Raw genomic sequence first — 14,693 nt, 5'->3', positions numbered from 1 at the left:
CGGGAGGAAAAGAGAAAGTTCCCGGCCGGACACCTGGATTTAACCCCTGTAGGAGTGGCCGTAGGACCCCTCCCCTCTAGTGACCACTAGCCGGCCGGGGGTCTTCTAATTAGTGCATCACTAGGGGGGGGGGGAGTGATGCTAGGGGGGGAACTGGCACTAACATCCTTTAATGCTGCTCTATCAGTGTGCTCCCCAGTCAGAGACGCGCACCTTATTCAGTACCGCGTCTGCCAGACTGTGGAGACCTGGGTGTCGTAACCAGTGCCTTCCCCCCTCCCATCAATCCCGTAATGAAACACACACAGTCCTAGGTGGGTTGAACAGGTCGGTCACAGTTTATTAATTAAATAAGCAGAGAAAGGCAATTACATATCATAACGGGCGCGCGCGCCGAGCTCCTGTCCGTGATCGATAGGGGAATTGGCCCAACGAGCGGTTACGACCTTTGCCCTCCTCCGCTTCTTCCGCCACGGAGGATCCCATGTATTACCTACGCGGGACTCCGACCCCACCCATCAGTGTTAGGGCCTGTTCAACCCCATCCTGTAAACCCGACAAAAAAATATCAAGGCCAATGTCCGTTAGGTGAAATCCGTCCTGTCTTAATTGTGGCGTGTTATCCCCTTGTAGGTATTGGTGACGAATCACGATACCGCCTCTTCCTCTCACATATTTTCCAATCCGAGCATTGAATTTCACCCTTGTCCGCTCTATGGCTTTTTTATCTCTTGCTCCACGCCAAACGGCCCTTGGCGTTATATCCGACCACACCAGTATCATGTTTCTGAACAGACAGCTGAACCGTTCCATATCCGTTGTCACCCATTTGTACAATTCGGCCACCTTTTGTTTGCCAAGGTCATTGCCACCCACGTGTAACACCATTATCACCGGGTGTTCCGCCATCCTTGCTATGCCAACCATCTCCTTGAACACCTGTTTCCACTGGAGGCGTCTGATCCTCCTCCAGTTAACTTTTATGCCCGGGAGGTAAAGACTTGTTCCTCCTGGCCGCAGTTTGGCCCTCTTTTCGGCCCAGTATACGTAGGAATCTCCTACAACCCAAACTTCAACCCCTGTAAGAGACAACACATGTTAATTAAGCAAGTCGGGCCTTATGTATCTGGCGAAGCATGCGGACTTCCACCGACCCATTCTCTGCACTTCGGCCTCTGACACTCCTGCCCTAGCTGCTTCTGTGGCCGCCCCCATCCGGAACAAATGTGTTCCGCACTCCTTTGGATTTGCGCCGGCTTTTTCCAAGCACAGCTTGAACATTGCCTGGAATTGGTACTTGGTCAGAGGGGACCCGTCTGTATGAGTGAAGAAAAATCTACCAGCATGTCTTATTATGGCGTATCTTTTAACCATTTTTAACGGGCAAGCTGGGCCATCTGTAGAGTTAACCAGGACCTATGTGCCCCTACTAGTGGGATCTTTGTGCAGATAGCGGCGGTCACATTAAAACTGTGCATGCGCTCCTCCTGTACAAAGATGGCGGCAGTCAGTGAATCATTCAGCTGATCCCGGTGGCGGCGTGTTTGCAACGGTGTTCCGCTGGTGGTACCGCGCCAGAGGCTGCGTATGGCATACACAGTGTCTGTGTGTGGTATGTACGGCGTATACAGTGTGTGTGTGTGTGTGTGTGTGTGTGTGGTGCGTACGACATATACATTGTGTGTGTGTGTGTGTGTGTGGTGCGATGGTGTTCCGCTGGTGGTACCACGCAAGAGGCTGGTACCACCAGGAGTTTCCATATTGAGGCACCCATCACTTGGGTATCCCAATATGGCGGTCAGTGAACTTCCGTTGCTTTGAATTCTGGGATCCGGACACATCTGGACGGAACAGGATGTGAAGACATTACAAGGTAAGTATACAATAAGATATACTTTGACCAATCAATATTAATAATTTTAAAGACTTTATTACTAGGATGGAGAAGTACACAATTATTGTATCATGTAATATGTATCATGTAGCTATATACATGTCTTTCTATGGTTTAATCATTATTTGATAGTCTGGTGAATGTACCTGCTATACTATACATTGCACAAAATGAATAACACAATTATCTTTAAAGAGTACTTATAGCTACATACCTAAACCTAAAAATAGCTAAATATCAATCCTAAGGCAGTTAAAGATGTAAATTAGATATACGGTAATTCAACCAGAGCCTACAAAATTATGAAAGGAAAAAAACTATTTCACTTGTTTTTTATATCATCAGCTTTAGCTCACAGAGCTCGCTCACATATTCCTCATTGTTAGGATCATATTCTAAGGCTTTTTCATAGCAATCAATTGCATCATTTCTTTCTCCTTTAGTCTTATAGACAAAGCCAAGCAAAGCGTAACCCTTAGCATCTCGAATATTGTTTTTAATCTTCTTTGAAGAAATTCTTCTTAGACACTTTTCACTTGACTCTCTCTCTTGCGTGGGTACAGTGATCTGCAAGCTCTTTTTATAGTAGTCGATGGCTTCAGATTCAGACCTCAGACAGTATTCTTTAAACCGTCCATAATTGTTATAGATTTGCTGCTTCTCCTCATCTGTAAGATTGGTGAATGCCAAAACAGTTTTAAATCGTTCGTCTGCTTTTTGATATTCCTTTGCTTCACTATACATATTGGCTAAGTCTACATTTGCGTATACATATGTTTTCTTGTGCTCCACCGTCTTCTCGAAATGAAAGATGGCATTTTGGATGAGGCTATTTAATTCTGCTGAGTGCGTTTGTCTATTATAAGGGTTCCTGGTTCCAAACCCTTTTTTGTAAATGAAATACTTTTTCCTGTAACATAGTCCAATCTGGTGATGTAGAAATCCAGAAGTTGGGATAAGATCTACTGCAGTTTTAAGGACATGCAAGGCCTCATCTACCATCCCAGCCCTTCTGTAAAACTTTGCAACATAACGGAGCAGATATGGAGAGTTTGGGGCTTGTTCTAAGGCTTCTGCAATATATCTTTTTCCCTCACCTGTTCTGTTTAGGTCTTGCAGCGTTAAAGCAAGAAGCGCCTTCCCCACTGCATCATTTGGATTCTTCTCTACTGCATTTTTCAATAACTCTAGTGATTCGCATTCTGAAGCAGCACATCTTCTGCCATTGAAAGCTTCCAGCCTGTAGACCACGGTTGCATATCCTGTGATCCACTCAGGATCTTCTGGATCTAGCTCTAAAGCCTTCTGAAAACATTGTTTTGCTTCTTCATAATATTTTCTACCAAATTTTAGCAGTGACCAACCTTTTTCCCCATAGATTTCTGCTATGTCGTGTCTATCTTGTAGTTCTTTATAAATCTGCTCTACTTTATCTACATATTTCTGAGAATCTTCATACTGCTTCATGTAGTAGTACACCCATGCATAATTTCCATATGTCACCAAATATTTTTGACCAGCCCCATCCGGGTTGTTTTTTTTATTCAGTTCTTTAATCCTTTCTTCTGCCTTCTCTAAATTGAGTATAGCTTCTGTGTAGTCTTTTTTTAGATGCATTGTATAGGCCAGGGAATTGTACACCATGTATTTGTTCTTGGTGACAAGAAATTCCAATTGGTAATGCAATCTGTCTTCTAGTTCATCAGGGTCTGTGTCCTTTAGAAGAAGATTCCAAGTAAATTGACATTTAAGTTGTAGTAAACGAGGCTTTAATGCTTCTTTTGATGACCCACTGTGATAAAAAATATAAGAGAGTGGATTGTTATAATTGATTTAACAAGTGATAACAAATACACAAAAATCTACAGTCATATATAATATACCATATTTTTTGGACTATAAGACGCACCGGACCATAAGATGCACCCCAAATTTTCAGAAGGAAAATAGGGGAAAAAATTAATGCATCAAATTGGGGTCCATCTTACAGTCCTGAATTCAGCTTACCCTGGGGGAAACAGCAGCGCTGGTGAAGCAGAGTCACAAGGGGTGTTTGGTGGTCCAGCGATATGACCCAGACTGGTGCTCTGGTTCGGTGGTGCGGGGGGCTACGGCGACATTTTGTGAAAGCTTGGAGGTCTCGCACTTCTATAGCCTCGATACTGTGGCCTCCTGGAAAATGGTCGCTGAAGGTGACACATGCGCAGATTGAGATCTCGGCAGTGAGATCTCAGGAGACGAGATCTTGGAGTCGAGATCTCAATTTACGCATGCGCCACCTCCGGTGGCCATTTTCCTGGAGGCCACAGAATCGAGGCAATAAAAGTGTGAGTTCTCCGGGCTTTCACAAAATGTCACTGGAGCCCCCCGCACCACCGTGCACCACCGAGCACTGTCGAACCTGCCGTACCAGCTGTACCAGGCTGGAGTAGGTGTGAGATTATCGCCCTGCAATGTCAGACCACCGGAAGAATCGCCCGACTCCTGCTGCCACCACGCCACCAAATTTTGGGGGAAAAAAGTGCGTCTTATAGTCTGAAAAATATGGTACATCAGTCCCTAACATGTGCCAGAATACAAAATATGTGACACGAACAACTTTAAGTGGGCTCCTGTAATACTAAGTGGAGTGCAAGTCAAACATATATGGATAAAAATGTAACAAAAAGAAAGAAAATTCATATAAATATCTGAGTGCACATCCAGAAATATCAAAAATGTATCATGTATACTGTATCTATCACCAAAACACAAGCAAAACAGATCAGTTTAAAATCTGTGTATTCTCATGGATGGGCCTTACATGCAAAATATACTATTTTCTTATATTCACCACTCAAAGCAATACATGGCAAGTCATTGTTGATTCCCCTTTTTTACTGCACATGTCCTTTAATAATTATTTTCTCGCGGTTTGAGCATTCATGGCTTGTTCCTCCTTAGCATCTAATACAAATCTCTTCTGTCCAAACTGCCTGGAGTCAGCATGCATGGTGAGGACAGCCATTTAAGGCCACGTTCACTTGTTCAGTATTTGGTCAGTTGTTTACATCAGTATGTGTAAGCCAAAACCAGGAGTAGAACAATCAGAGAAAGATTAATAGAAACATATGCACCACTTCTGTATTTGTCACGCACTCTTCATGTTGGCTTACAAATACTGATTTAAAATACTGACCAAATAGTGGACGTGTGAACGCAGCCTAAGTCTATACTGTACAAGCCACTGCCCAACACTGACTGTTTGCCTCTCAACTGTATAAGGCTACGTTCACATTTGCGGTCAGCGCCGCAGCGTCGGGCGCCGCAGCGGCGCCGCATGCGTCATGCGCCCCTATATTTAACATGGGGGCGCATGGACATGCGTTGTGCTGCGTTTTGCGCCGCATGGCCGCAAGCGTTGGACGCAAGAAACGCATCAAGTTGCATTTTTTTTGCGTCCAACTTTCGGCCAAAAAGGACGCATGCGGCGCAAAACGCTGCGTTTTAGCGTGCGTTTTGCCGCGGTTTTGTTTGCGTTGTGCGCTGCGGCGCCGACGCTGCGGCGCACAACGCAAATGTGAACGTAGCCTAACAGCTGCTGCCAAGTAGGAAAACCACCAGAACCATCAATGAGAACAGTGCTTTAGGTATAAATAATCATCAAAGATATAACAATAGATGGTAATTTTTTTCATTGATCATCAGTGATGTTCACCGAAGATATAATAGTGGAGTGGCATTGCTGGCGACACTCAGAAGAGGACAGGGAGGTCCTTACATCTTCGAGGACATGAAGGGTGATCATGGGTTCAGAGCAGAGCAGCAGGATGGCCCTGGTGAATAAAAAACTGCATCATAGGAAAACAAAAAAATAAGAAATATAGAGGGAAGCATTAACTACCATACATTTATAGGGGCATGTGGCTGTCTTTTTTTTAGTCTAAATAGGCATTAGACAAAAACAATACATTGTGGGATATCCCTTTAAAAAAAGCCCCAAAAAGATATAAAATTCCAGCCCTAATCACTGGATAATGAAAAAAAGACATTCCACAACACATGAACATTTAAATATTCCATGTGGCAGAGTTGCATAGAGCACTATAAATAAAAAATTCAAATACTATTGCATAAGAGTAGTCAATTAAATAGTGTAACATCTTGAAGATTTTGGTTAAAAGTGGTAAGTTTTTTGCTCTTCCTTTATTCCTGCTGCTCTCCGGAGTATTATATTTTGTTTTTTTCTTTTTAATATACCATATGGGTCCAGAGATGTGATGTTTTTTAGTTAGAGCTAATTTTTATGGTGTTTATCAGGATTCTCTGGGGCATGTCTTCAGTCACATTATTACCCCATGAACCATGCCCCACAGGTAAAGATCATAAAATTTAGTACTAAATAAAAGGCCCATATCTCTCACACTATATGGAGTATTTGGTAACGAACAAACAACAAAAAAAAGACTGATAGTGAGTGGGAATAAAATAAGTGCAAAAACTGGGGACTTTTGACCCGGTGACAGGTCCTCTTTAATATAATGAAACAGGTATAGAACAATTACAACTTAATAACACGAAGTGTAATGTGTGAGAAAACACCATCTGAACATGAAAAAGCCTTGGGCTGACCACTGTGTCTGTTCACCTGTGTTGTTCATGTTTTTCCTTGTCCAATATATTTCTCGATTGGACTTATAATATTTAATGAGTGTGGTGGATTTTCTTTTCTGATGGTTTTCTTTCTATACAGTAGGCTGCATGTTTTATGTTTTCAGTACATTTCCATCAAATATTCACTCGCTTCAGTCCAAATTATTAACCAAACGTATCACTTCATTCATACATCACTAAAATCCTCCCATTGTGCAGGATCTTTGGCCTTAGGGTACTGTCACACAGTACCATTTTGATCGCTACGACGGTACGATTCGTGACGTTCTAGCGATATCGTTACGATATCGCAGTGTCTGACACGCAGCAGCGATCAGGGATCCTGCTGAGAATCGTACGTCGTAGCAGATCGTGTGGAACTTTCTTTCGTCGCTTGATCACCCGCTGACATCGCTGGATCGTTGTGTGTGACAGCGATCCAGCGATGTGTTCGCTTGTAACCAGGGTAAACATCGGGTAACTAAGCGCAGGGCCGCGCTTAGTAACCCGATGTTTACCGTGGTTACCAGCGTAAACGTTAAAAAAACAAACACTACATACTTACATTCCGGTGTCTGTCCCCGGCGTCTCAGCTTCTCTCCACTGTGTGAGCGTCTGCCAGCCGGAAAGCGAGCACAGCGGTGACGTCTGACGTCACCGCTGTGCTTGCCGGCTATGGCGCTTACACAGTGGAGAGAAGCAGAACGCCGGGGACAGACACTGGAATGTAAGTATGTACTGTTTGTTTTTTTAACGTTTACGCTGGTAACCAGGGTAAACATCGGGTTACTAAGCGCGGCCCTACGCTTAGTTACCCGATGTTTACCCTGGTTACCGGGGACTTCGGCATCGCTCCAGCGCCGTGATTGCAACGTGTGACAGCAGTCTACGACGCTGGAGCGATAATCATACGATCGCTGCGACGTCACGGATCGTGCCGTCGTAGCGATCAAAATGGTACTGTGTGACAGTACCCTTAGTTTGATGCTTTTGAGTGTCTTGTTTGAGTTTATCTGATTTTAATCTGTTTTTTTTCTTCCTTTCTCTTGTTAACAAACTGATGGATTAATCTGATTTGATACTTGTGAGACTTCATCTCCACTCTACGCTAATTGAGCTATCATATAGAATGCTAATTCTACCAACCCTGTCTTCTTCTCACTTTGCTTCATCCTTGGATGTCCTGGAACTTGAGCCTTAGGGCTCATACTTAGTGTTGAGCGATACCGTCCGATACTTGAAAGTATCGGTATCGGAAAGTATCGGCCGATACCGGCAAAGTATCGGATCCAATCCGATACCGATACCCGATACCAATACAAGTCAATGGGACTCAAGTATCGGACGGTATCCCTGATGGTTCCCAGGGTCTGAAGGAAAGGAAACTCTCCTTCAGGCCCTGGGAACCATATTAATGTGTAAAATAAAGAATTAAAATAAAAAATATTGCTATACTCACCTCACCGAGGGAACCGGCAGCGTTGTTTGCTTAAAATGCGCGCGTTTCCTTCCTTCCGTGACGTCACGGCTTCTGATTGGTCGCGTGCCGCCCATGTGGCCGCGACGCGACCAATCACAGCAAGCCGTGACGTAATTTTCAGGTCCTTCTAGGCATTCAGTATTTTAAAATTACGTTCCGGCTTTGTGATTGGTCGCGTCGCGGGTCACATGGGCGACGCGACCAATCACAAGCCGTGACGTCACAGGAGGCTGGACACGCGCGCATTTTAAAATGCGCGCGTCTCCTGCCTCCCGTGACGTCACGGCTTGTGATTGGTCGCGTCGCCCATGTGACCCGCGACGCGACCAATCACAAAGCCGGAACGTAATTTTAAAATACTGAATGCCTAGAAGGACCTGAAAATTACGTCACGGCTTGCTGTGATTGGTCGCGTCGCGGCCACATGGGCGGCACGCGACCAATCAGGAGCCGTGACGTCACGGAAGGAAGGAAACGCGCGCATTTTAAGCAAACAACGCTGCCAGTTCCCTCGGTGAGGTCCAGGCTGCGTCGGAGAGGTGAGTATAGCAATATTTTTTATTTTAAATCTTTCTTTTACACATTAATGTTGTTTCGATACCGATACCCGATACCCGCAAGTATCGGCCGATACCCGATACTTGCGGTATCGGAATGCTCAACACTACTCATACTCACATGCGAGAAACTCTGACGAGTCTCGCACGTCAATACCCGGCACTGCCACCAGAATTCGGATGGTAGTGTTCAGCTGCATGTATTTCTATGCACCTGAACGCTCTGATTCGAGTGCCGGTGGCAGAGCCGGGTCCGAGTTTCTCGAATGTGAGTATGAGCCCTAAGGCTCAAGTTCAAGGACATCCAAGGATGAAGCAAAGTGAGAAGAAGACAGGGTTGGTACAATTAGCATTCTATATGATAGCTCAATTAGCTCAATTGTGAGTATGAACCCTTATCCATACATGCATCTGGCTTTGGAAAACTGCATCTCCAATACTGAAAACATTAGGCCATCTTTCAGGAGTTTCTCTTTTCTTCTCTCTGTGCACTCAACAATTGTCAGTTGTCATACTGTCTCAGAAAGGGTCCGCCAACAGACCGCCTAAGGCTCTTACTATAAGTCGCTGACCCCTCCAGAACACAGTTCATTTCTTTTGAGTACCCCTTCATATACGATGACTTTGCAACCATGGGTGAGCTATATAAATGTCCCAGTAGGAAGGAGACTGCATTTCACAGCATAAATCTACCATCAGAAGTGCCATGACCATTTCATTTCAGCCACTGCATTAGCCAGTTACAATTCTAGGTACTCAAATAGATCCCCTGTGACCAGTGTCAGACTGGGGAGCCAAAGGCCCACCAGTAACATTGACTTTGGGGGGGCCCACTTTTAACCTGCATACAAATATTACACTACCCTCATTCACACATTTATCTATATCTCTATAAAATAATAAACTGGGTAGTTTGGTTAATGAATGAGATGCTGCTTTTTTCAGTACAGAGTGAATAATGTGAACTATACCAAATACTACCCATACAGTGTATTTGGGGGCCCAGCTCTGCACAGGGGCCCACCGGGGGATTCCCTTGTTCCCCTATTGGCCAGTCCGAGCCTGCCTGTGACAGATGAGAAGGTAACTGTATCCTCTTGGGCCTCTTGGTTGCACTAACGATATGCCCACCCTGGTATTGACCAATATAAAGTTAACATTTGATTTTTACTGCATAATCAATGCTATAAAATACACAACACAAAAAAGGTGTAAAGTTTCTGTTTTATCCATTGTACCTCACAATGACTTTTTTTTTTCATTTTTCAGCATAATATATCTTAAATAAAATGGTTTAATATATAAATAAATAATAAATGTGCCCTCTTATGGCTATGATGACACAAATATATAAGCAAAGTTTTGGCTTATGGAAATAGTGATGAAAAAAGGAAAAATAACCGAAAAAAAAATGAACGCAGCTCGGAGGGATTAAATGTAATCAGACTAGCACCTAGCTTCTGATTTCCACCCATAAATATCAAGAATAAGTGATTCCTAACCGTCCATTGTCACTGATCAGCAATTTCTTGAATAATGTATTTTTTTTTTAAGCAGAAAATCTATTCTCCGCTAACCTGGACCCACGCTCTATAATCATTCCATGAGATTGAACACAAATATCTTCCAAATATGATTTCTGGAAATTAACAGAGAATCTAAGTAGAATATAAAGCACAATTCTATTAGCATTTCATTAACCTACAGCATCTTGGGGGTTAATAAACAAAACATTTAGGGAAGTGTGAAAGTGTTTACCTCATTCTGTTTCTTGTCTGTGTGAATTGAAGAGGAAGTATTCTTTTTGCAATGAAGGGATTCTGCTCTGAATGATGCTTCTAAAGCCTGATGGCTCTTGACTTGGATAGGAGAACAACGTCACTGGTGAGAGGAGGAGAGAAGGGAGAAACGAAACTTCTCTGAGGCAGAAACAGAAACAGACTGATGTTATTCAGCAAAGACTGGAAACCGAACCTAAGTAGACTGACAATGGTGAGGGTACGGCATTCTTGCAGTGATTTCATGCTAAGGCCACCTTCACACATTCAGTATTTGGTCACTATTAAATCAGTATTTGCAAGCCCAAACCAGGAGTCGGTGAAAAATCCAGAAGTGGTGACGTGTTTCTATTATACTTTTCCTCTGACTGTTCCACTCCAGATTTTGACTTACAAATAGTGATGGGCGAGTACCGTAATATTCGTAATCGCTATACTCATAATGAGTACTTTGTAAAAATTGCGAGTACAATGTAAGTCAGTGGGAAATGCAAGTAATTTTCTGCTGGACCCTACAAAGGGGTCTGGGGGCCTGAGGAAAAGGTTGAAATGGATGGGAAAGTGATGAAACAGAATGGTGAGAGCCTGGATAATAAGCCTGCATGCCTCTCTGACTCACATAGGGTTTCTGGGAATAAGTTTGTCACAGTATTACGCCACTTTTACAGATACACAAAAACAACTATCAAACCTAACCTAAATTGCATTTAACACGCCAAAAAGGTTAAGAAACAGTTTTTCCTGCATAATCACTTGTATATAAGGCTAAATAAACCAAAGAAGAAAAAAAATATCCCTTTTAGCGTTTGTTCACATGTACTGTTGTGTTTTTTTTTGCCTTTTACAATTGGGAGGGCCCTGGCTTATACATTTTGTAGGTCCCTCTGTCATACATCATTTTTAGTTAGTTAATCCCTTATTCCCCAGCACTTTATAAGGCCAGCTACAACATACCAATAGGTAGGTTGATCTTTGACATTTGAGGCCTCAGGTGGCCCTGTAACATGCGTTTTGGAGGGACTGCTGTTACTTATACATTTGGGCGGTTCCTCCCTCATTGACACTCAGATAGTGGAATACATTTCCATAGCAGTTTACAATGTGCCCATTGTAGCATTGGGATTCACCCTCCTCCTCTCCCCTTCCTTCACCTCCACATGATTCTGCAGCCCAAAATTCAAGTGTTCAGAGGGCCTGCAGTAGGCAGGAAACCTTAGTTTAGTGAGAGCCCTCATGTGGCCCTGTAACATAGGTTTGGAAGTGCCCTCCTCTAGAAATTTTGGAGGGCCCTCACTTATTCAAAAATAAAAAATAAAACTCAAGAAATAAGCCTGAACAGAAATGATAGTACCCTTAACTTAATATTTTGTTGCACATCCTTTTGAGGCAATCACTGCAATCAAATGATTCCTGCAATGAGACTTCTGCACCTCTCAACAGGTATTTTGGCCCACTCAAGAGCAAACTGCTCCACTTGTCTCGTGTTTGAAGGTTGCCTTTTCCAGATGGCATGTTTCAGCTCTTTCCAAAGATGCTCAATAGGATTTAGCTCAGGGCTCATAGAATGCCGCTTCAGAATAGTCCAATGTTTTCCTCTTAGCCAATCTTGTGTGTTTTTAGCTGTGTATTTTGGGTCATTATCCTGTTGAAAGACCCATGACCTGCGACTGAGACCAAGCTTTCTGACACTGGGCAGCACATTTCTCTCTCTAGACTCCCTTGATAGTCTTGAGATTTCATTGTACCTTGCACAGACTTCGGGGTGAAGGGGTTAAGGGAATCTCTCAGCAGGTTTTTGCTATGTAATCTGAAGACTGCATGAAGTAAGGTTTAAGGGTACCGTCTCACAGTGGCACTTTTGTCGCTACGACGGCATGATCCGTGACGTTCCAGCGATATCCATACGTCTGCCGTCTGCTTCCCGCACTGACTGACTGCCGGCTGTAAAGTGAAAGCAGAGCACAGCGGTGACGTCACCGCCGTGCTCTGCTTTCACTTTATGGCCACACTGGCCGTAAATGGTAAGACAAGAAAACTGTTGTGAATTTGGTTTCTGGGCTCCCCCGGTGGTCACTGGTGGTACTGAACTTGTGTGCTTCATCTCCTCTGTTCACCTGTTTCCATCAGGATGTGGGAGTTGTCTATTTAGCCTTGCTCCTCAGTCATTTCTATGCCGGCCAACAATGTTACCAGAAGCCTTTCTGTTGCATGTTCCTGCTCCTAGACTACTATCAGCTAAGTTGGACTTGTAGTCCTAAGTTTCTTTTGCATTTTTGTTCCAGTTCTCTGTGATTGTTTATTTCTGAGGCTGGAAGCTCTTGTGAGCTGGAATTGCCACTCTGGTGTCATGAGTTGATATTAGAGTCTTAAAGTAATTCCAGGATGGTGTTTTGAAAGGGTTTTCAGCTGACTGTGAAGTTCCCTTTTCTGTCTTCCTACTATCTAGTAAGCAGACCTCAATTTGCTAAACCTATCTTCATACTTCGTATGTCAATTTCCTCTGAAATCACCGACAATATATGTGGGGGCTACTGTCTGCCTTTTGGGGAAAATTTCTCTAGAGGTAAGCCAGGTCTGTATTTTCCTCTGCTAGGGTCAGTCAGTTCTCCGGCTGGCGCTGGGCGTCTAGGGATAAAACGTAGGCACGCTACCCGGCCACTGTTATTTGTGCGGTAGGTTTAGCTCACAGTCAGCTCGAGTTCCCATCTTCCAAGAGCTTGTCCTTTTTGTATGCTTTCTATGTTCTCTTGCCATTGAGAACCATGACAGTTTGGCCGGCCAAGGGTTAAAATTATTGGCAGAAGAAAGGAGAGAAAAGAAGTCTGCAGAGAATTTTTATTTTTTATTTTTTTGTTTTTGTTTTCTGAGTTTGCTCATTAGTTGATTTACTAGCATCTCTGCTTACTGCAGCCTTCGTCTCTCTCTCCTTCTAATCCTTGAATGGTTCTGACTTCACCTGATGAAAATGGATCCTCAGAGTTTAGCCACAGGTCTGAACAATCTCGCTACGAAGGTTCAAAGTTTACAGGATTTTGTAATTCATGCTCCTATATCTGAACCTAGAGTACCTTTGCCTGAATTGTTCTCCGGGGATAGATCTCGCTTCCAGAATTTCAAACATAATTGTAAATTATTTTTGTCTCTGAGATCTCGCTCCGCTGGAGATCCTGCACAGCAGGTCAGGATTGTAATATCCTTGCTCCGGGGCGACCCTCAGGATTGGGCATTTGCTTTGGCACCAGGGGATCCTGCGTTGCTCAATGTGGATGCGTTTTTCCTGGCTTTGGGGTTGCTTTATGAGGAACCTCATTTAGAGATTCAGGCTGAAAAAGCCTTGATGGCCCTGTCTCAAGGGCAAGATGAGGCTGAAATATACTGCCAAAAATTTCGTAAGTGGTCTGTGCTTACTCAGTGGAATGAGTGCGCCCTGGCGGCGAATTTCAGAGAGGGTCTCTCTGATGCCATTAAAGATGTTATGGTGGGGTTCCCTGTGCCTGCAGGTCTGAATGAGTCCATGACAATGGCTATTCAGATTGATCGGCGTTTGCGGGAGTGCAAACCTGTGCTCCATTTGGCGGTGTCTACTGAGAAGGCGCCAGAGATTATGCAATGTGATAGAATTCTGTCCAGAAGCGAACGACAGAATTTTAGGCGAAAGAATGGGTTATGCTTCTATTGTGGCGATTCAACTCATGTTATATCAGCATGCTCTAAACGTACTAAAAAGGTTGATAAGTCTGTTTCAATTGGTACTTTACAGTCCAAGTTTATTCTATCTGTGACCCTGATTTGCTCTTTATCGTCTATTACCGCGGACGCCTATGTCGACTCTGGCGCCGCTTTGAGTCTTATGGATTGGTCCTTTGCCAAACGCTGTGGGTTTAATTTAGAGCCTCTGGAAGTTCCTATACCTCTGAAGGGTATTGACTCCACGCCATTGGCTAGTAATAAACCACAATACTGGACACAAGTAACTATGCGTATTAATCCGGATCACCAGGAGATTATTCGCTTCCTTGTGTTGTATAATCTACATGATGTGTTGGTGCTTGGATTGCCATGGCTGCAATCTCATAACCCAGTCCTCGACTGGAAAGCAATGTCTGTGTTAAGCTGGGGATGTCAGGGGACTCATGGGGACGTACCTTTGGTTTCCATTTCATCATCTATTCCCTCTGAGATTCCGGAATTTTTATCAGATTATCATGACGTTTTTGAGGAGCCTAAACTTGGTTCACTACCTCCGCACAGAGATTGCGATTGTACAATAGATCTGATTCCGGGCAGTAAGTTTCCAAAGGGTCGTTTATTTAATCTATCTGTGCCTGAACACGCTGCTATGCGGGAATATA

The 14,693-nt window shown here is 43.7% G+C and overlaps 1 protein-coding gene across 1 annotated transcript; it reads right to left on the bottom strand.

The window, feature by feature from the left end:
- Positions 1-1,910: 1,910 nt before the first annotated feature.
- On the bottom strand, positions 1,911-10,457 carry LOC143769896 (interferon-induced protein with tetratricopeptide repeats 5-like). Its single transcript, XM_077258929.1, has 2 exons — positions 10,322-10,457; positions 1,911-3,686 (listed from the first exon to the last, which is right to left on the bottom strand). Exons 1-2 carry the CDS (start codon positions 10,324-10,326, stop codon positions 2,228-2,230), a joined length of 1,464 nt encoding a protein of 487 aa, XP_077115044.1. The 5' UTR covers positions 10,327-10,457; the 3' UTR covers positions 1,911-2,227.
- Between the last annotated feature and the right edge of the window lie 4,236 nt (positions 10,458-14,693).

This window comes from Ranitomeya variabilis, chromosome 4, assembly GCF_051348905.1.
Source record: "Ranitomeya variabilis isolate aRanVar5 chromosome 4, aRanVar5.hap1, whole genome shotgun sequence".
NCBI classification, from domain to species: Eukaryota; Metazoa; Chordata; class Amphibia; order Anura; family Dendrobatidae; genus Ranitomeya; species Ranitomeya variabilis.
Note: the sequence above shows the minus strand (reverse complement) of the source record. Positions and strands in the feature narration are given on the sequence as shown.